We start from the raw sequence: 23302 nt of genomic DNA on the forward strand, positions 1-23302 counted from the left end.
GTAATCAGATATCACTTTATCTAGCGTCCTCCCACACAAGATTCCATCTAAGAATTTAAGGCTCAGAGGATTTCATTTGAATAATTATCTGCTGACCAAGGATTAAGCCTGACCATTGAGTTAACTGCCATGGCTCTTGGAATACATGGATCTACCCACCACTAACACAGTAGGGATGTTTTCTTTACTACTGACTTGAATTCACCCTGGTTTCCACTCCTCCCTAATGTTTCTTTGACAAAGGATTGAGAAATTGTTTTAGTTTTGGATGGGAGATATTTTGTATTTATCCTGCTCATCCTCTCTTTATGGGTGCATCATGTTTCTGGCCATCACCACCACCCCTCTAGTTTCAGACATGTTTTTGAGGGAGTCTCAGAAAGGGTTATCATTATCCAAAGCTGATAGTTTCTCTTCTTTGAAGGATTGAGCTAGCGCACATGGAAGGAGAATTTGGAGGGTTTTTTACTATTGCCCTTTGGGGGACGGTAGGTGTCCCCATCAGAGGACAGGTCACTTTTCTTGCATTTTGCGGGGGCTTAGGCCAGGAGCTGGGGGCAGATGGAAGTGCATCTGTGTTTTTTTTTTTTTATTCTCCAAACTAAATTGAGAGGAAGTGCAGATGAAATTCAAGAAACTGGGATGGTATACTGAGATTTCTATCTATAGAGGTGATTTGTACTAAAGGAAAAGGGGGACTTTTGGACCTAGCCTTGGAGACTCCTACTTGGTGAAGATGTTAAGTCTGCAGTCTTGAGAGCAGAAGAAAAGCCAACCTTCCCTTCTGGAGGTATCTCTGGAGCAGTCCTAACTAGGGTAGGGGGATGGAGAATCCACAATAAGCTGTACGCACAGCAAACCTCTTCCCTTGGCAAAGTGGAAGTCCATGAGCTGCAAGCCATCATGACAGAGCTCCCCTCCTGTGTCTCCTTAGAAGGTCTCCTCATAGAGACACTGCACATCTTGACTTTGGTTTGCTCCATTTGGCCTGCTCTGATAATTCGGGAACTAGGGGAGGAGCCTGGCCAGTAGTCCTTGTTTGAGAAATAAAGCCCCTGAAACTTTGGCTCCTAGGAAAAAAGCATAGCAAAAATGATTTTGCTTGCTGTGATTCCCAATCAGCTTTAGAAGATAGACAAGGTGCAAGAGGCAGAAAAATCTGCTGTGAGGGTACAAGGGCTGGAACCAAGTCCTGGAAACTCGTGGGCAAGCTTAAACTAGTATAGCACTTAAGGAAGTTTAATGTAACCAAAGTACCCAGAAGTCCTCTATATGAAAACAGGAAAATGTGGCTGCACAAGTGCAGAACTAGTAACACGAAGGGTTCACAGTTTTAAAAAACTGATTAAAACCAGTTTTCTTCCAACTTGGCTTTTTGTTTAAATGTCTCAATGGGATCTAAAAAACCCCAAGTTTGAAGTTTCTAGGATCTTCAGCATATGAGTTATCCAAATTTGAACTACTATATTTTAGTTATCTATTCTCTCATACTATATATTACTCTGTCTGTACAATCTCAACCTTCTTCATACATTTGCAGCACTTGTTCCAGCACTGAATGTTCCAATTAGAACTGTACCAAAACATTTTTATTTTTTTTTTTGCAATGCCAGCCTGTTGGGAAATGATAGGTTATACCTCATGTTTTAGGCCTTTGTGGAAACAAATACATTTCACCTGTTGTTCAGCATGGTTTACAAAGTTTGTTTAATGTAAAAAAGCATATATATGATCTTGTTGACTGTCTGTTTATTTGCATTATCAACCCACTACAGCCACATCCTCCCTACTATACTATACTTCTGAGCCACTTTTAATAGTATGTATGGATAGAAGATAAGAATCCTCTTAGGGAGCATATCATATTGTCCTGGTCCCCTTTACAGGGGGATGCGTTGTAAAGGCTGTCAAAGTTCTGTGTGAATTTGAACTGGATTTTTTGTTAGCTCTTATAAGAATAGATGAATAGGCATAAAATGCTTTCCAGAGAAACTAAGGTCTATTACATGAAGGACAATGGGCTACTTGATTTTTGGAAAATGGAAATAGGCTAAAAGCTTTCATGACCCAAGTTTTCTAATACTGCACTAACATGGTCTTACCATGTTAGAGCCTTTTTAATGAGTTTATTATTGTCTTTCCAAACAGTTTATGAAATTGGTTTTTGTGTGTCTTCAAAATTCACCATTTATTCATTTCTGACCCAACAGCACTGGTGTTCTGTCATTCAGTAAATAGAGATTGCTCTTCAGTATTTTATACGACCTCTATTGATCTAGCTGAACAAGAATTTCACGCTTCCTCTTGAGGGTAGGCCTTCAATATAGCAGGAATGAGAGGTGTCACCACAAAGACCATCTTACAAATACAATTTTAATAGAGCGACAAAGAGTGCTTTTTACAAATCCAGACTAACACGGCTACCCCTCTCATACTAGAATTTTAATAGAGATACCCTCAGGCTATCTTCTCTGCTCTTTAGACTTTCTTCAGTCCAAAAGAGGACCAGTGCTGTTACATAAGCTGACTGATTCCTTTGCATCACCTATTGGGATTTCCCCAACCCTAAATCAGGAAATTTGAAACTGCTCGTATGAAAGTGTTAATGGCATCTATGCACATATTTTACAGTTTAACTGAATCACTAGAACACTGATTGGTTTCGTATTCATTATTAACACCTCAGTTGCACCAATCCACGGTTTTCATGTTTTAGGATATTTTTTTTAAATGATCGCGTCTGATAGTTCTGTCAAAAAGGCTGGTTTCTTTATTTACTATATTGGCTTTTGTTGCCAGAGGATCAGCAAAAAGGGTGAGCCTGGATGTGATCAGATGTGATTAAATAAATAAATGAATAAATAAATAAATCTGTAGCTGTCAGTACAACAGATGGGAATTAGTATAAAAGAACTTATAGGGCTTGTCTGAAGAGATTCATTTTTTTCAGCTAGGGAAGAATGAAGAAATTGATGTTCCTGTTTCCTGGGGTATCATATTTAATCCATTAACCAGTCACATCATCTTGCAGTTCTAATCTGTTACTGCACCCTCCCTTTGATGTAAAAAAACCAACAGTTAATTGTGGTACATAATGGTATTCTGTGTACACTTGTTCCTGGTGTACACCTCTACCTCGATATAAAGCTGTCCTTGGGAGCCAAAAAATCTTACCACATTATAGGTGAAACCGTGTTATATTGAACTTGCTTTGATCCACTGGAGTGCGCAGCCCCACCCTCCCCGGAGCACTGCTTTACCGTGTTATACGGGGTGGCGTTATGTCGAAGTAGCGGTGTACTTCAAAACAAAAATTTCCACTCCAATCCCACGTGTGTATCTTTAACACTGGTCCATCAGAAATTTACAAAAATACCACCAACTTCAATTCATTTTTTTAAAAAAATAAAAATATATAATTTTTAACAAAATAAGGATATGGAATATTTAAAAAGTAGAAAATTCATTTACAGCCAGCAGGTGAGGAAGAAAAGAAACAAACTGCATATAATTAGCTAGCTGGCTATTGTCCTGATCCTGCAAGCTGCTTTGTGCTGGCAGACCCCTATACTTACTTGGATCCAGGATGAAATCGAGGGGGGGGCTCCACCAGGGGCAAGGATCCAGCCTCGTGGAGCAGAATCAAGGCCTAAAACTGTACCAGATATGTACACTCCATGTACATATGCACTTATGGGAGAAAAAATTCTGTGCCTAACTAAAAATGTAATTATTCAACTCATTTTGTACTCAGCTAAAAAAGTAATCTAAATTAAGAGCTGCCCCCAAACTTAGTTCCCTATATCTCAGCCTCCTCCACTTTTCTTTTCCGTCTTCCAACTATATTTTAATTCCCTTCAATATAAATAGTAATGATAGGCACAAGCCCTAATCAAAAACATAATAAGCATTCTTTTGCAAATCTTATATAAAATGCAACTACATTCATATGTAAAAAGACAAAGAAAAAAAGAAAAAAATAATAATGGATTGTAAAAAAAAAAAAAAGTAGGTGATGCTTTATTCTCCTTTCTTTTCCATCATTCAGTCTTCAAGAAAAACGGCACTAGACAAAATATGTTTAAAAATCAAAACAAGAAAAAACAACTGCCAATTAGTTAATAAAGTCAGTTTTAGTCTGGTACATTACCCTTTACAGTGTAGGGCTATAAAATGGGTCACTGGGTTTCACATAGGGTGACTGGAAAATACAACCCCACATCCCTTACACATACTGAAGAGAAGTTACATGTAAATAGGCCTGATTTCACTGCAATAGCATGGCTTCCCTCCAGACAACTGAAAAAACTACCAATATGCTTAGTAGCCCCTATATTTATTTTTTAAACATGCAATGAATTTTTCTTTGGCTGCTACATGTACAGTTGAGTTAAGCCGGAGTCTTTAACAGAAGGGGTCTGGCAATTTTTTCAAACCTTTTTACCATTAACAACTTACAAGCTAACAGCAAATGTTTATTATTAAGTTACTTATAGAGGTTGAACATTTGCTTCTTTGGAAAGGCCTTTGGTAAACAGACCTTGGAGGCAGAAAAGCCACTTTCAAAATAACTCACATGTTCTTAAAAAAAAATAAAACACAAAAAGTGTTAATAAAAAAAAATGAAAAAAGGTTCATAATCCTTCTTTCTAGAAATTCATTCTTTTCTCATAGAAAAATGAGCTACAAACTGAAGAATGAGTCCAGATTCCTACAATTTTCAAAAACATTTTTAACCACAACATTCAGTTTGACTGGGATCATTTTCCAGTAAGTTACATCACCCACAAAAAGTACATATCCCAAAACGTATTTCCATTCATCACTTGCCATATTTTTGATTCAAGTCTCAATTTCTTAAAAGCTCCATATATTCATAATTAAATTAGACATTTAAATATTCCTGAACAAATTCCTTCCATATTCCCTTTTGGAAAAAGGTATATTCAGTGGTTTTCAGTTTCTGAATAAATGACACTTAATGCAATTAATACATAACACCACCACAGTTAAGATGAGGAGGATAAAAGTTGGAAGAAAGAAAATGTTTCTCAACTTCTCCTCCAGGTTCTGATACAGAAATTTTACTACAGCCAAGGTCAGATAACTTAGCAATGCCAACTGTCTCAAGTCCCCTTAGAACTTCTTTAAAATGCACTTCTTAGGAGATAAAAACAGATGAGAAGGCAACAGTGATGAGAACATATCCCACATATGACAAGGAAAAGGCCCCTGCTTATCACATGGTGCCTGGAAGACTGGTAAGCTGGGTCAAAAGTGAAATAAAGGGAACAGGCTGTTCTCCTTCCTCCTGACTGGCCAATGCAGGGAAAGCCTATGGGAACTGTCCCCCAATGTTTTCAAGTACTTTGCTTCTGTTTTGTGAACTCTAATACAAGCCTGGAGGAAAGGCCCTTAAAAAGACTAATGCTTGGATCTTTATTTCCCTTCCCTAGGTAATGAAACTGCCTACCACCTCACACCATCACTTCTGGATGTCTTCACAAATGCATCTTCTCTAAGATTTCCTCCACTGAGTCACTCATCTGGCGGTAATAAGCCAGGTAAGTTTCACTCCTTATTTATTTCCACTCAATGGCATTTATTTGGAGTTTCATGCAAAAGTGAATAGCTCCAGTGAGGTCTGGTGGTAAATCTTAAAATCACAAGCAACTAGGTGCCACTTGAAGCCTAATAAGGTGAATCTCTTTTCTTAGGTCAATTCCTCTCTCCTCTCTTGTATTTAGGCACAGTAGAAAAATCATTAATTAAAGATAGGAACAAAAAATTAAGGTACATTTGAGCCTTTCACAACCTTTTTTTTTTTTTTGTAGTTGGAGGAAGTTCTACAAAAGTTTCTACAAAACTCCCCATTACACCAGAAACACTAATATCCTGATTCAGTAAGATACTCAAGCATGTGCCTAACTCTAAGCATGTGAATGATGACACTGAACTTACTGATGTTTAAATACCTTGCTGAATTGGAACCTAAAGCTTTAGAGAATTCTACTGAGGATCATTTAAGGTCCCATCGATTTTTATTTGCCTCGCAAATACCACCCTGATGTAACTGAGAAGTGAGAGAACATTATATTATATAGAATAAAGATGAGTTGATCACTAAATATCAATTTGGATAAATATTTGTGAACTGGGATTCCCCCACACCTGCTGTGTCACTTGTATTAGTCTATCCATTGGAATAGTTTGGATATACTATATCCAAATTCTGAAATATGGGCAAGTTAAATTTGGATGATAGCAAAAATATGCAATATAAAAATCTATTTAATTTAATTCAGTTGAATTCAGATCAATAACATTATGTCTCCTTTCTCATTATGACTAAGAATCTTACAATATTCTTTTCAGAGCTAACAGTTTTTAGTTTTACAGATTATAAAAGACAGGAGATACAGGTCTATACTCTCCAACCTCTGTTCACTTTAATTTGGATCTATCAATCCTCTATTAAATTGCTTCTCAAACTGCCATAAAAAAGGCCCACCAAACATATGATCACTTTCACAGAAATTCCTTCTTTCTATTAATATACTTGTACAATCAAATTTCTCAGTCTCAGAGATAAATTTCTCCCTGATCACTATTTTCCCCTCAAGCGGTATAGAAAACAACAAGAGCTGGACAAATGCTCGGTTAATCTAGTACTTAGTCTAGCCCATTTCCAGGCATGATTGATTAGGGTCACTAACTCCTTAACTTCTTTGCAGAATCTTTACCTATATCTGCATCTGACTTCAGTGTACCATTACTACTAGCTCATAAAGGCTTTTCCTGTTTTTCACCTCTTCCTGTTACAATAATATACTCTCTTTTTTCACGTCTACTACACGAAGGCCAAAAATCATTGATGCATGGTCAAAAAGGAGGTAATGAAACAGAGTGATCTAGAACACAGATCCTCTTTCTGAAGTGAAGTGGCAGATTGCTCTGTCTTCCTTCTCGCCTCTGATATGGATGCATCACCAACCTGTTAGATTATAAAATCAACAGCGCCTCTGACTAGGGCTGTTCTCTCTCTACTGCCCTATGCATGTGTATCTAGCAGAATAGTAAGCAGAATGCCAATGGGAGGCATTTTAGCAGGAGAGCTTCTACCCTGCTGAAATGGGGGAAGATTGTGTGAGTGCCTGCTAAACTAGATGACGCTTGCACAAAAAGAGTGTGTTATGCATTTCGGGTGGGGTGACTATTTTACAGGCAGACTTGTGCATAGAGGTGGCAACAGGGGATCAGACAGAGAGATGGAAAGAGTTGGTGGTAAGGGTGTGTGTGGAAGAGAAACAGGGGAACATAGTAATGTGAAGAGGTAAGGGAGGGAAAAAAGGACAGGCATAACCAGGCGAATTAGTCAAGGATGACAACAGGGAAACAAAACAGAAGGTGAGGATGCAGAAAACAGGAAGAAATTAAGAAAATCCATCCTGCCAGAAACAGCACCTCTTGTCAGACAGCAGGTGTTGCCTTGGGAAGAGCTGATTTACGCATCTGGAAGTGTAGCAGCCAAAACACGTTCCCTAAATAGGAAAAAATTAAAAATAACGCAACTGAAAAAGAGAGGGGGGAAAGGGTATAACCCTCATTTTTTGGCATTAAGAGACTTCCAGATAGCATTATATGAAAAATATAATGCTATCTGAGAAATAGAGGAGGATCTCTGGACCTTTTGTAGAAACCTTAAACAATTCAATTTCTTTCCTGATTATCTCTTCTCAGCTGAATCCTTCCTTACCCTCCCCTTTGCCACACCACCAACTGAATTCTGAATTAGCTATATGGCCAGAACCTCCAATAATTCTTCGCCAAGGCTCCTCTGATGGATCCACTGGGCCAGATTCTTCATTGGTACAGCCATTCTACACCACCTTCCTTGGGGGATTCTAGTCAGAGAGCTGGCAGATCCACTCCTATGAGGATCATCTCACAGCTAAGGGATCCTCTAGTGACATACAGCCAGCATACAAGCTTCTTTGCCACTACCCTTTCTTGCTATCAAGATGGAGAGCATAGCTGAAGAAAGGGGACATTGCTGAAACACCCACTGATTCCTAGCTCAGTTTCAGCCCTCCTGCTGCCATGAACAGCCTATATACATTATAGCAGCCCTCTAGCTGTTCTAACTCAGCACAGAAGGACTTGCCATGCATGCAGTGCCTTTTGTTATGTGCAACTTGCCTGGCCCTAAGATCCTGGCTCATTGTGCCATCAAGAAGTTCTCCTTCTCCACCCACTTATTTGGCTCATTTTGAATATTTTACTATTCGTACACAGCTCCCACACTACCAAAATAACCACTCCACCACTAAATAACTGACAAAGGAAATAGCATAAATGAACCTTTTATTCAGGACAAATGTTCACCTAACTTAGAAGCAGAGTCTAAATGAGAATAGACTCCATGTAAATAGCATTGCGTATAATACCACTTATAATACAACCTTAGGAGAGCATGCCCATACATCTACCAGTCACAACTACCCAATGAGCCTACTCAATTCCACTCCTGTCCATTACATATTTTTCTTGTTATAAGAACTGTTATTAATAAAATCTTCTCAAAATTATATAACAGGACCCCTAAATGGAAAAAAAAAAGCCAAGAAAGTGATCTAGTTGTAAGTAGATAGTTTAAAACTAATCTAACAATGATTAAAACTTTAACTATGTCAGGTTGAAAACACTGACTGGAAAATTTGTTTATTGACAAATAAAAATAAAATAAAATAAAATCAGCACAGTCTTTGATCTCCTTGAAAATATTTGAGTTTTTTCCATCTGATACTTGATTTTTTCCCCCTTTTGGCAGTTTTTGGCAAAACATAATACGTACCCAGTTGCCAATGAACAACATTTTATTTTTGTGCATTTTTGGATAAACATTGGAATTTTGTTGTTTATCATAATTGTGTTGGGGGAATTGCTTTCTGACCAGCTCTATTTTTAACCTACCTCAAAATAAAAACTAGAAATTTCCTAGCACATCATTTTTAAAACAGCACATTAGTATGACTTATTTTTAAAGCGAGTAGAGATAAAAAGTAAGAAAAAGAACGAGAGATGAAAAGCAGTGCAAGCATATATTCTTGTGTCATTGTGTGTGTAAGCAAGGAGGATTTCCAATAAAAGTCCTGAACAAATGACCTTCAGTAAAACAATCTTGAAAAATCAGACAAATGTCTCTGTTTTCCTATATAGACTTTGATTTTACCTTCTTTACAGTGAAAACCACACCTTAAAAAAAAAGGGGAGGGGAGGGAGGAAAGGAAACAACAACAAAATAAAAAGGCCTGAAATTTTAGTTACACCACATGTGGTTTTCATTTGTGAAAAATGAACAAGCTGTTTGTGGTTAAACTGTCTAATCTGCTGTTATCAATCTAGCGCTGCATTCAAGATTTACAGGATACATCAGCTTCTGTGCCACATTAGCTGTAAAAGGGAAAGGGGTGGGAGGAAAAAGGAGGAGGAGAGAGTTTATCCTGAGGAATAATATTTCCAATGCAGCCACACTCACACTACATCTGGCTGTGCTGGTAGCAGCAGTTAAATTGAAATATTTCACAGCGTGTGTCAGAAACATGCAGAATGGTAATTATGACAGATCTGATTAAGCCTGAGTGCCACTAGCTCCCTGGCCAGCTTCGGTTGTGCAGGTGTGACCTTGTGCGTGCCTGCGTGTGTAAATAAAATTAATTACAAGCGAGAGGGCGAAGGCTTCAGTGACATCACAAAGCGGAGAAACTCCCAAGGGGGAGACCTAATGGAATATTTTCCCTCAGTCTAATAATACAGTTCATATTGACTTGAGGTAATTAGTGGGATCATTAAAGCAGTTTTCCCGGCGTATTTGGCTGCCTGATCAGATTAGTGAAAATGTTCTTCAGAACAAGCCCTGTGTGGTCTGCCAAAGGAGGAGGAAATAAAAAGCAACAAAGCATATTTTAGAATGATAAGCAGTGCTGGACTTTCAGTCCTGCAAAATGCTGTACTTATCTCTGGAGTCTAGAAATCCTGCTGTCTTGACCATTTCAATTCTTCCATACAACTTGCACATGCTCCTGCTTCATATGGGCTAATTTCCAAAAAACACCTTCACTGTTGAAAACTGGATAAAGGGCATCTTCACTGATAGTTTTAATATGACTAGGTTCAATAATTGGGGGGGGGAGGGTGACTACGATAAACAAACAAAAACAGCTTGATAAAAATAAATTACACTGGTTTCAAAATTTGTAACATTTTGATGTCATAATAGGCTTATCATAGCAAAAAAAGTTTAAAATGGAATACCTATTTTTTTTTTTTTTAAACAGAACATAGAGCTCTGATCAAGAAATGGACCATTTGTTTAAAAACACTCTATTGAGCATGCTCTATCTTGCAAATGGAATATGCCAAGCTCTGTCACAGATGGCAGGCTTTGACAGTTCCCATCCGTAGCGTCGATACTCAACAGTTCAGCACAAGATCAGTGACATTCTGTCTCATTAGAGCCACGCTAATTATCACAGCTAGTTTCAGGGGAAACCATGTGTTGCAATGGTCAATTTGAAGGAGTCTGTGCATCAACAAACTGGTAATAAGGATCAGACACCTTATTATATGACAGCATGCTGCCTATGATCTGATTTACTGAATCAGAGGTACTGAGGCAACAGTGAAGCCTGATGGGTTGTGGAACAGCGTGTACACAATGCATGTCTAAAACATGCTTATAAAAAGGAATTATACAGAATTATTATACATAAAGATTCTGAAACTGTGAAGTCATAATAATGAGGACTTTTTTCCTTTATCATGGAAACCTACTGAGATGGTTAAAATACTGTCAATTGACCTGACTGTAGTCAAATAAAATTAATTACTAAAAATGAGACAGTAAAATTATGGACTACGTTAAACTATATTTAATCTGATACTTTGGTTTCTTCAATTGCAATAAACATGATGAAGATTTCAGTGTCAGGCAACACTGGTCAATTTTTGGATATGACTTTAGATTTTGCAAAATGTTGTTCACACATGACAATTTCTCTGTATATATTCACAGACCTAAATTCTAATTTTCAGATAAGGATTTCCCCTGCCCAGGGCAGAGTCATTCAACTAGCCATTGTGCTTTGCTTTTGTTATTTTCACGCCAGTCTGCAAAAGGCTAATGGAGAGCTTTATCTTGCCAGGTGCTGAGCACCTCCAGTCAGGTGCTGAGTGTCCTCAACTCCTATGGATCTCTAGGGATGTTTTGCAGGACCTGGCTATGAAGGTGTTAAAGATTAACTCAGGAATAATGTATGACAGATGTGCAACCCATTCCTCTAGAGAAGCTCTCCTTAGATCTTGTACACAATGTTTTTTTGAAACTGGTGCAGATACTTAAAATTGGTTCAGGCTAATGTATTTGAATATACAGTGGGATAGCTATTTTACAACACTATTTAAAATGCTTATGCCTCATAAACACTGGACAGGTTTGTGTTGTTAACCTGAATCATCTGTAAGCCACGTGTACAAGTTCAGAAAACAGTTTTAGCCTGTGCATCGATAAGGGCAGAGTCTTTTCATCTTAATTTGTTGGAGGTACTGAGTGATCCACAAAGATCTATGGAGTGGTTAATCTAGTCCTTGTATATCATAGTAAAATGCTTTCCATTATCACTTTTTATACATTTTCATTGACATAAAAAATGTCCAGTGTTGTTTGGTTCATTTTATTTATAAAGCTTTTCTAGGGCAATCAGCATCACAGAGCACCTCACACATTAAGGAGTTTATCCTCACAATATCCCTGTGATCTGAGGAATAATATCCCCATTTTACAGATGGGAATTGAAGCACTGTTACATCAAATTACTTGCCCAAGGTCACAGAAACACCCTGTGCTACAGCCAGGAACAGAACCAAAAACCCAGTTTAAAAGACAGTCAAGTTATTCCCCTATTTTTCTATTGCCTGCAGTCTCTCCAGAATTTTTTTTTATTTTTTTTTTTTTTAAAAAAGACCGGTCATTTCATGAAGTGCTTTAGTCTCACTTCTGAGAGGAAAGATAGTGAAAGTTAGAGAATATGGGCAGAGGAAAAAAGTCTTGAGGACTTTCAGTACTATCTTTTGCTTCTGCTGTCAAACATGGAAATTTCACTCTCCATGACACCTTTTAGAAAGAACCCTAAGACTTGCAATGTGATAGTTTGTGAAAAACAAATTGGCATTATCTGCCAAGTTTCACAGTTTTTTTGAAGCAATTCTTGATCCCAGACAGAAGCCAATCACTCTTTTCCAGTTTGCACTTTCCACACTCCATTCTTGTTGACACCTGATCCTGTCCTGACTCCTGCTGCTCATGGCAAGACTACAACTGTCCGAGAAACCACAGTAGGGCAGTCCAAAAAAAAAAAAAAGGAGATGCATTATATGAGGTGTTTATACTGCTAACATTTTCTACCTATAAGAGCAAAGATTTGAATGGAACCTTGAAATGAAGAAAGATGTAACAGTACATTTTATTTTTATCTAGTGTCTTTTATATTCAATATCCCTACACACATCATAGAAAATCCACTGTAAACTTAAGAAGAAAAAAAATTCTTAAGACAAGATTTAAAAACAGGAAATGACAGTCATTCTAAAGGGGACAAAGAAGAGAATAAAATCCAGATAGATGGGATATGATAATTAAAAGATCAAATCCCACTCCGGAGACTCATTGTTTGCCCAAATCAGAGACCAAGGTTTAGCCAGGCAGAATGTGAATGGTGAAGGGGTGGTGTCTCTTAATATATACTTAGAGAGCCTCCTCCTCCACTTACTCTCATATCGTAACAGGGATGTCTCTTGATGATAAAAGATTATCTTCCTATTAGAAAATATTCAAATAGATCATTACATATGTGGTAATGACATTCTCTTGCCAGATCTATAGTATTTAATACTTGTTCAGTGAGGGAAACTTTTTAAAAAGGACTCTCTTATTAGAGACTATAACTTATACTTTGTGTGGGGGGAAAAACAGATCAAAGATATAGCATTTATAAAACTGCGATAACAATCATCAATGTTTCACTGTAAATCACTAGGTTTACAACATTAAAATTTCCAGTAAAAGCAAGGTTTTATATATACCTGAACTCTAATGGCCTATTCTGAAAATATTTATGTTAGGAAAAGCATGGTATTTGCATGCCAAAGGCAATTTTAGTGCCATTGTTTAGCATTCCCTTCCCAAATTAACTTTTTCTAAGTCCATGTGTCAAAACCTAAAATTTTATGCCTATTTCTGTTTTTTACCCTATACCATGTTCTTTGACATTCATAGATTAAAAACGGAGGAAGCTCTGAGTTGTCAAAGGGAAGAAGTTGGACACTTCTAATGAAATGCCACGGCACAAAATAATCACGTTAGCAGGCAAGAACAGAATTTATAGTATGTCCTTAACCACAGATTCACTTCAACGCTTATGCATGCAAAGCTATTGATTTCAAAGGGGCTAACTGCCTAACCAACTAGATTGATAAACATAGACGGACAGGAAATTAGGCAATATAGTATAACATACTGCAAAAGAAATGGGTCAAAATGATCTCTGACTATATCTGATTTTTAGAAGTACACACAGTACTCTTACTTCCATTCCAAAATTAAATCACTGAAATCAGTGCTCAACTCCCACCAATTTCAAGAGCAAGGTATTATTCCTCAGTGGGAACTCCTCAAAAGAAATGCCCAGAATCCTGCAGTATTGAGCCCACAGAACAATATCTCCCCATTTATATTTATTCTTCCAGTAGTAAGGAATCATATTTAGGAAGAACTAGACAGACTAACAGCATTAAATTATGATACATTAGGCATTTACAGTAACTGAAAGCAATACTCAAAATACAGTACTCATGTTACTCAGGTTTTTCATAGTGTCTTTCCTGAATGCAAAAAACCCCCTCTGAACATTAGCTGACTTTCACTAGACTGTTTTCTTCAACATGTGCAGGCTACACCTTTTCAGGCAAGCCCACGTAACACCTCAAAAGTACAACATCCATCACGGTGGGCTACTAATGTCTCTTTGCTGGACACACACCTTAAGTCTCAGAGCTCTCACGGGATTTTGTGTGGAAAAAAATTGGATTTCAACATCTGCCACCATAAGAAAATTTTTTATCTCTGGCTCCCACATGAAAACATTGTAATCAATGAACAGTTACTGAACCATGTTACCTGAATGATTATTACCCAAACTAACATTTTTTTGAAACAATGAAATTGAAAATTGTGCTGTCATAATTATTTGAATCAGATTATTGTATTACAAGTTAAATAAAAATATCAAGATGATTAAATTGGAAAAGTACTGTGTAAAGTGCAAATCTATCCAGAGATTTCTTTTGTGTTTTTTTCTGACCTATTTTGGGACTGTTTTGTTTAAATTTTAGCAAACAATGTGGTTAACCTTGCAAAAAGAACACAAATAGGCATATATCGCATGTTCAAAATGTTTCTTATATTTGCATAGTGTTTTCTAAAGCTCTGCTTTTAGATCAGATTTTATTATTGGGTAGTCTACATAAAGTTTATTAGCCAGTCCAAATAATATGAAAAGTTAACAGTTTTGGACTTTGAAACGATATGCCCATTTCAGTTGGTTACAATTCAAAGAAATATTGGAAAGTTGCTATGACAGAGTTCCTCAATTCTAAACCATTTAAATCCTCAGTATAAATGCACTGCATATATATTTTTTTAAAAATGTACATTCTGAATCTAATATTCACTGTTTAGATAATGCATTGATGGATGCTAGGAAAAAAAAATCTAAAATAAATAGAAGATATTGAAGTAAAACCTCAAAAATAAGAAAAAATACACCCCTCTCTATCTCCCTCCCAAATTTCTATGATCATTTAGTCTTACAAGCCAGATAGACCCATTTCTTCCAGGAAGCTTACGGACAGTTTAAAAAAAAAAATCATCAACAAACATCACTATTATGAAATGAATATCACTCCTATAAGCTGGGTGCTGGCTGGTGAGTCTTGCCCACATGCTCAGGGTTTAGCTGATCACCATATCTGGGGTCCGGAGGGAATTTTCTTCCAGGGTGGATTGGCAGGGGCCCTGGCGGTTTTTCGCCTTCCTCTGCACCGTGGGGCATGGGTCACTTGCTGGTGGATTCTCTGCAGCTTGAGGTCTTCAAACCACAATTTTTAGGACTTCAATAACTCAGTCATGGGTTAGGGGTTGTTATAAAAGCGGATGGGTAGAGTTCTGTGGCCTGCTTTGTGCAGGAAGTCAGACTAGATGATCATATTGGTCCCTTCTGACCTACGAGTCTATAAGCAACAGCAATGGAGTTTTACCACCCTAATCTCTCCCCTGCTCCCTTACTTTCTTGCCTTGGTTTATATTGTAAACTCTGCTGAACTGGGATTCAATCTTCATCTGTTTTGTAAACTGGCAGGCCCACGTATGGTCTGATATTTCCAGAGTCCCTAATACAATACAATAGATATTTAGTTTTTACTTTAACCCTGTCTAAATATAGACTTCCTTAGTTTCTCCTTTAATAGGCACTTTGTTCTCAAGTGCTCTATTCAGCAGAAATATATCTGCAGTCTTCTAGGCCATGCAAGCCCCACAGCCTTGTGGATACCTGCTACTCAACAACCTAATCTTATGAGGAGAAAAATTAGCTTGTTGCTAAGGGCCCTCCACTAAAGAACTGTCCTTGCTTTTTTGTGGAACTGCTTGGAGAAGGAGAGGTCATGTAAAGGAGATTTCACCACCTGTACTGAGAGTCCCTATCTCACACAGTGAAGTTACTTCAGCTTATGTACGGCATCAAGAGCTGAGAGAAGAGAACAAGTTCTGACCTTTGGCCATTTAACACCCTCCGCCCCCACACACACATACTGAACAAATATGTAACTTGCAAGTAGGATGGGAGAAGGGAGGCGTGTTCCTGCTCAGTCCAGTCCACTGGAGAGTGATGGTTAAGTGGTATCCTGCCCCAGCTCTAAAGAGAAGAATGGAACCCAATATCCTTGGTGATGCTTGAGCAAAGGAGCTCCTTACCAACACCACCAATCACTTTTTGTTTAGAGATGAGGGAGGATTTCAGTCTCAGTAAATCTTTCTCCTTTGCATAGTTGTCAAGCTTCATAATAAAACTATAAGCATAGAAGCGGTATGGCTTGATAACACATTTTAATGGAGCTATGTGTAACAGGATGACTAACAATCAATCAACTAGGGAAGACCCACCTTTCAAAGAATGTTCAGTGCATCTTCAGATATTATTGCCATGGCCCAGTATTTTGCCATATGTGGCAGTCCAGCTAAATAGAGCCTGTGACTCTGTCACTGGAAGGGAATGGTCTTGACAGATTGCTTTATATCTAAATTAACCTTATGCAGTCTGAAACAGGTGGGAAGTAACCCCTGAGAAAAAGATGCAACCTCCACAGTGTAAGGGGAAGAATTTTAGGGCTACTATCTCTGGTATATTTTGTACAAGTCTCTATTTTAAACTAATGCTAATAAAAATAATGCTTATTTCCTCTTGCCATCTGAGCATTTTTTAAAGCAAATACTGGAAGGGCCATCCTTCCTGAAAAGTTAGGAATATATAGATTTAAGCAAAAATACATGTAAATGTGAAAAGATAATAAATCAATCAATCAATCACATGGGCCCGTATACGAGAATTGCACCATAATTCTGCTTATAATGCCGAAGAAGTTAGAGAGATGAACAAAATGGACATTTCTCTTTAACACATAGTTTTGACATGTAAATAAAGACATCTGAAGAAGCACACAGGTTTGAAGCTGCTGTAACATTCTATAATAATTAGAAACATTTCAAGAGCCCTGTAACTTCCAATCAAAATTACAGTTATTTCCGATATACCAGCCATGATTCATGACAAAATTTTACATTCCATGGGAGATTATAGTGGCCTGATGTATGACATACTGAGTACAGTGCTAACATCAACAATTCAATTTAATGTTTAAACAGCACTTGGTGTTTAGAATCCCACAATAAAAGAAACATATTATTGTAGAAATTATCACTTTGATAGTGATTTGAAGGATAGGCAGACATGTGGCCTATAAAGCAATTTTTTTTTTAAATTTACAGTCCACAGCTTGCGTTTAATCATTTTGATATCCTTGAAATAATTCTTTTCAGCATATAACTTAAAAAAGAACATCCATTCTTTACAACGAAATGGAACAAGCCCAAAAGTCAAAGTTTAAAAATTCTAAAAGGAAAAAAAAAATGCACACTACAACACCGAAGGACCACATAAACATTCATAAACCTGATCACATTTCATCACCAGCTTAATGGGCACTGGAAGACGGAAACTTTCTCTTAGAAGCAATTTTGAGGAGTTAAGAGAATAATTAATAATTTAGCAGACTTAAATAAATTGGTAACTAGTGGTGCCTATATTTCTTCTGTCAATGTTTTTTCCAGTGTTGGTGTTAATACTGTCGTCGTCTTTCCCATTTTACGTCTGACTGCCCTGCACTCTATTTGAGACTTGGGCACATTCTCACTTGAGCGCACTGATAAGCTTTCTTAAAGCATGTTTCTTAGGATCATCATGCAGCAAGTCTGTGACCATCATACTGACAAGTGTATCTTGTTCGCTGGTCTTCCTTCCCTTGCATAAAATTAACATAGTTCCCTGCACTAAACTTGATGTTTTGTTCAATTTTTAAGAAATTTTTATAAAATACGTAATAGCAGAGGGTTAAAATTGAATGCACATTTTTTTTGTCTAAATTCTGTGTTTCATCAAGGCTAGATATGTTGCCCTCATTTCTTTAAAATTTGTACATAACATTTCATAAAATAATTTGCCTTTTGGTTTGGAATTGTGGGCTTCTGAAACTCTAGGGTGGCTATATGTCCCATGTTGGTTGGGATAGTCTCTTTTTTTTAAGCCTTGCCCCAGCCATCCTGACTTTTCTGTCAAAGTGGACATTTGTCCCGTTTGCTCTTGTCAGTTTGATCAGTTGGCAAGAGCAAATGGAACAAATGCCTACTTTTGTCCAAAAAATGGGGTGCGGAAGAACATGAGGGGGGCGGTGAGTGGAGATGCCATCCCTGTGCAGGGAGCAGGCAGGGCTCAGGGGAGCAGCGATGCCAGCCCTGCATGGGGAAGGGAGGCAAGGTTCAAGTCAGTGGCATGGGTCAACCCTGCGCGAGAGAGGGGCTCAGGCAAGCAGCTAGGGCCAGCCACATTGGGTGCCCCATTTTTTCTTTCGGAAATATGGTTGCACTATTGTTTTGCTATTTTTGCTTGAACAACTGCATCTACACCCATACAGCTCCACTGTGTCCCTATTTCCTCAAAGTTCACTTCTGACACTTCTCTAGCTGTTCCAATAGCTGCACTAACCACCCCCACAAAATCAAAACCTTGAACTCTCCAGTTATAACACCTGTTACTGCCAAAACTATATAGTCACCTGATCAACACAGCAGCAGTATAGAGCATAGAACCACTATGAATTTACGAAGTTGACAGTTTTGGCCCTCCACGATCTAACCTTGGGCAGACACCAAACCTATCTTGCTACTGGAGGCAACATCTTTGGTAGCTACTCCCCCCCCCCCCAGTTCAGGCAAACAAAAGGTATCCTTTAGTTACCTTAGGACTCAGCAATAAATTTAAGTAGCTGTAATACTACATGTTGCTAACCCAACAAATAATTGAATTCATATAGAAAAGCAATCACAAAGACCACAAAAATCATATATAGAATTTAAGTTGTTGATAACTGGTGAGTCCCTACCTGGCTTTTGGTTGCTGCAACCTTTGCAAATAGTGCTTGAGACACTTTAGCTCTCTTCATTTCCTGCTGAATCTCATCATAAATGGAAGCATTAATGTTCATGGTATTATTTTCTGGTTTTCCATTCCTCTCCGTTGCAACAGTAGCTGTTTTTACCTAGAAAATATTTTATGAGATTATCATTTTTCGTTATGAATGAGTGACTTTTTTCCTCAAGTAGAGTCTCTCTCCCCCTTGGATGCTTTTACTCAGTCCTACTCATATTTCCTTTCATGATTCTCTTTCTTTTCAACCTTTCAGTATTTTAATATTATGCATTATCCACAGTTCAGGAAAATGGGTGTCAAGAAAATCCTGTATACTGTCACAGGTGAATGTACATGAAATAAAACAGTCAGCTGACCACTACAAATTACAACGTCATCAAACAAGTTAGTTGGAAACCGCCTCACAGAGATTTTCAAATCCTGAAGTGAGTCTCCCCTCCCTCAACAAGTAAAGTAAAAATTGTAACTGCAGTGTAAAAGGATCACCAATGAAATCAAACTGCAGACAGATTTATCTTGACTGGTGACCAGTACAGTCAGTTGCATCATACAAGTGCAATACAGTTGTCACTTTAGATTTAATCTTTTTATGTTTTTTATCTGTTTATTTTTGTATCTTCTATGAAAAATCAGTTTACAACACTGCACATTGAAATTCTCTACTCATCCATGAAATGAAGATAGGGAGAGCCTTCTCTAACTACCATAATGGGTAATTAGTTGTACTTTACTTGTGTACCTAAGCTGTTTTTCACAACACGCCATATCCCATCAAGGATACGGCACAGTGTGCACTATCCCTCTGCAGAACAGGCGATGGGTGGGGGTATGACACTTCTAACCTGCAGATGTTTGGAGAAATGCGGGGAAAATCTGGCCTCGCTACCTCAGGACAGCATAGTTCCTTTAGGAGCTATGATGGTAATGCTTTTCTTCCACTTGGTGGCCACAGTGTTATGGGCTCAGGAGCATTCAACTGCTGGCAAGGCGGACCTTTAGACCCCACAAAAATCCCACCGAGGGTCCACGTAACCACAAGGGCTCTGCTCAGATGAATCAACTTGCAGGGTCAGGACCAGAGTCAACATTATCTTGGGCCTTAAATTCCCCAGGGATGTGAAGGGAGATGATGATGGCATGATGAATAACTATACCTCTAACCCCACTCTGCATGAGCTCTTAACTGGATGAGTCAAAGGGCTGGGATAAAAGGGGGAATGCAGTTTAGCTAACCCTCTTGCCCTCTGAACAAAAAAAGGACCAATTTTGTGGGTAATCCATACTACACACCCTCCAGAATAGTCAGAGAATGTTCAAATATGGTCCATAAATTAAGAGTGCATATCAGCTCCACTGTGGATGTGCCTATGAGGCTTCTCAGCAGCAGTGCAATACGTGCACATTATCTGCAACTAGAGATGCCATTGCTAAGCATTGAGTCTCCACAACAGAAAAGCATGCACGTGGTTGCATTTGCCTTCTAGTGTGAGGCATGAGTGTCTCCTAGTATGAATAGTGTCTGATATTAATATGGATGCACACCTGAAAAAAAAGAAAATATGCTAAAAATGCAACCATCCCCACCTCCCCTTTACAGTATATTGTGCACATTTTTGTAATTAGAATTTAACTTGCGTCTACAGGGTGACAGAGTGAGACTGAGATGTTAAGTGGGACACCAAGCTTGTGCTGACCTTGCGTACAGTGATGATTTTTACCTATTGACTTTAAAGCAACTGCTGATCAGGTTGTGCTAATAACTGCTAAGAAACACCTGAGATGTCTGGCAAAGGGCAGCATAAGCAATAGCATGAACATTTATGCCTCACACTGCATCAAGATAAAACTCATGCCTTTTTGTCTGTGGAAGACATTCCCACTGAACTTGGACTGGGTGGAAAGAGCACAGGTATGTTCTGAGTAGCATGCAGTAAAGTTATGTGCACACTGTGGACTCTCTAACCTTTATAATTTTGAAATGTACTGAAAGGCTATCTACACCTGCAATCACGTTAAATGCATTATTGTAAGTAGCTCTCACAACTCATGCAAAAATCAGACTGAACTTTGAGACCAGAAAGCTAAAAGTGGATGGCTTTGTAGTCTAAGCATCTACACTGAAATACTGGGATTTCCTGGGACCATCAGTTCAAATCTTGTTAGGGTTGTCTTCATACTTCTGAGGCATGCAAAAATTCATGGGAGCACTAGTGGGATAAAATAAAGATGTCCTGCCTACTCTGCATGGACATTAAACCTTCCATGGCATGTTTTGTACGAAGACCAGTTTGTCCCTGTGGCCTAGGACACATTTTCCGCTGTTCTGCAGCGTGCTGGCTGGCTGCTACCCCCTACCTCTAAAAGTGGCTACACGGTGCATTGGTGTTTTAGGATACTATCACAGACACTACTCAAGCAGTGGAGTGCACTGCCACAAAAGAACCCCCAGCAAAACCTGAGGGAAATATAAGATGTAGATGGATACATGAATTAAAGGTTAATACTACAGTGATAGGAGCTATTGAAAACCCTAATGCTAACAGATAGACAGTGCCTATCTTTATGTTGGTGCAGCACAATACTGACTATGGGCCCGAACCAAAGCCCACTGAAGTCAACGGAAAGACTTCCATTAACTTCAGTGGACTTTATTCTCTATTATTCAGCACTTGATCCATTGACAAACAACTAAAATATTATATTAGCCCAAATTAATGTCCGGAGAAAGCAAACACGACACTTCTGGGTATAAAATGATCGATCTTTGGGGCTGGAGAGAAATTTTATCCCCCAACACCCTCACCCCTCCAAACTTGCACAATTTGTCAAGTGCAAAAAATGTTCCCCTGCCTCCCTAACAACTTCTCTTGAAACATCAGATGTAGACCTTAGCTGGACCATTGGTCTACTCTGGTCTGATGAATACTAAGTAACACTGTTAATTAACCTTTTGGAGGATATTCATATAGAAAAATTATTTCATAATGTATATAGCAACCTTCTAGTCTAATCTTAAACTATGACATTCTATAAATCTATTCAGAAGAGAAAGGTTTCATTAGATTCAGCTCTTTTTTGAGATAAGCTTTTGTGCTGGAGTTGGACCTGAACTCAAGGCACAACAACTCTCATTTGGGGGGGGGGGGGGGGCAGAGAGGTTTGGGCAGGGCGAGTCTCAGGGGAAGGGGAGAGGGGGGGGGGGAGAGAATGTGATGTGTTGGGGAAGGGGAAGAGTTTGGAATAAGCCTTTATAAACTATCCACAACTTCCACTTTTTTTTTTAAAAAAAGATCAAGATCAATTTAATGTCACTAAATATCAGCTAATAATTTTAAAATGGTAACCAAATTATGCTTACACTTGATGAGGGTGAAAACTATTTTACCACAATGTTTAATATCATAAGACTAGCCTCCTTCTCCCCCCACATTAGTCATTTCAAAAATATTTGGAAAAAAAAACATCATCCTTCCCAGTTAGTCTGCCCAGATACATATCTCATCACACGTGATTGATTACAGTCATGAGAAGTTCTGGAATCATTCACTTTTCCTAAACAAAGCACAAGGTGGTGATGGAGTAACCAATCTGAATAGGTTTTCACAAATATGGAATCCCCTCCACCCCCAGGGAAAAAAAAAAAATAAAAAATCTTTTAACACATTCACATAAGTACTGTTTTAGCTTAGGGGGAAAAAAAACTTCTTTAATCCTGGTTTAGCTTTTAATATTACATCGTACATTAAAATTCATGAAGTAGTTCATTCCAGGGAAAACAAACTACTTTTCAGGTCTGCTCTGGAAATAGCACAGGAGGTATAATAAATGCAGTTGCTTTGAGAACTGCTTTTATCAGGACAAGGTTTACTACATCATTATTATAGTGGCGCCTGGAAGCAGAGTTATAGTTAAGTGTCAGTGTTTCCATTAATTCTCCTCCATGGTGGTTTTCGAAGGGGTAGAGGGTTTCATTCAATATTTTGTCCATTTTGATTTTAATAAAAATGAAACTTGGCACAAAGATTATCAATGTAAATCAGATAGATCATTTTTTATTTAAAGATGGGCCAAAAAGTGTAAGTTTCACCGATCGTTAAATGTGGCCTGATTTTTTCTGGCATGCTTAGTGCCCACAGAATGCACTGAAGTTAATGGAAATGGAAGGTATCCCGTGCCTCCTGAAATTCAGGTCCACCTTTCTCTAACAACTAGAAAAACTGTATCCTGTTCAGCCTTTCAAGTTTAAAGAGTGGGCAAGGTAATATCTTTTATTGGACCAACTTCTGCTGGTGGAAGGGACAAGCTTTCAAGCCTCACAGAGCTCTTCTTCAGGTCTGGAGAAGGAAACCAGAGTGTTCAAGGTAAATACGAGGTGGGACAGATTGTTAAGTGTAAAGTAACAGATAGCTAGTAGGCAGCGGAGTGGG

At 38.3% G+C, this 23302-nt stretch overlaps 1 protein-coding gene across 5 annotated transcripts in view; it reads right to left on the reverse strand.

The window, feature by feature from the left end:
* SATB1 (SATB homeobox 1) overlaps positions 1 to 23302 on the reverse strand; it is a 115630-nt gene that overhangs the window by 12879 nt on the left and 79449 nt on the right. For all 5 annotated transcript variants that reach the window (XM_075062449.1, XM_075062447.1, XM_075062446.1 and 2 more), the window contains exon 9: positions 18829 to 18984. In XM_075062449.1, coding sequence (XP_074918550.1) covers positions 18829 to 18984 — 156 coding nt within the window. The remainder of the gene's footprint in view (positions 1 to 18828; positions 18985 to 23302) is intronic.

This window comes from Chelonoidis abingdonii, chromosome 2, assembly GCF_003597395.2.
Source record: "Chelonoidis abingdonii isolate Lonesome George chromosome 2, CheloAbing_2.0, whole genome shotgun sequence".
NCBI lineage: Eukaryota > Metazoa > Chordata > Testudines > Testudinidae > Chelonoidis > Chelonoidis abingdonii.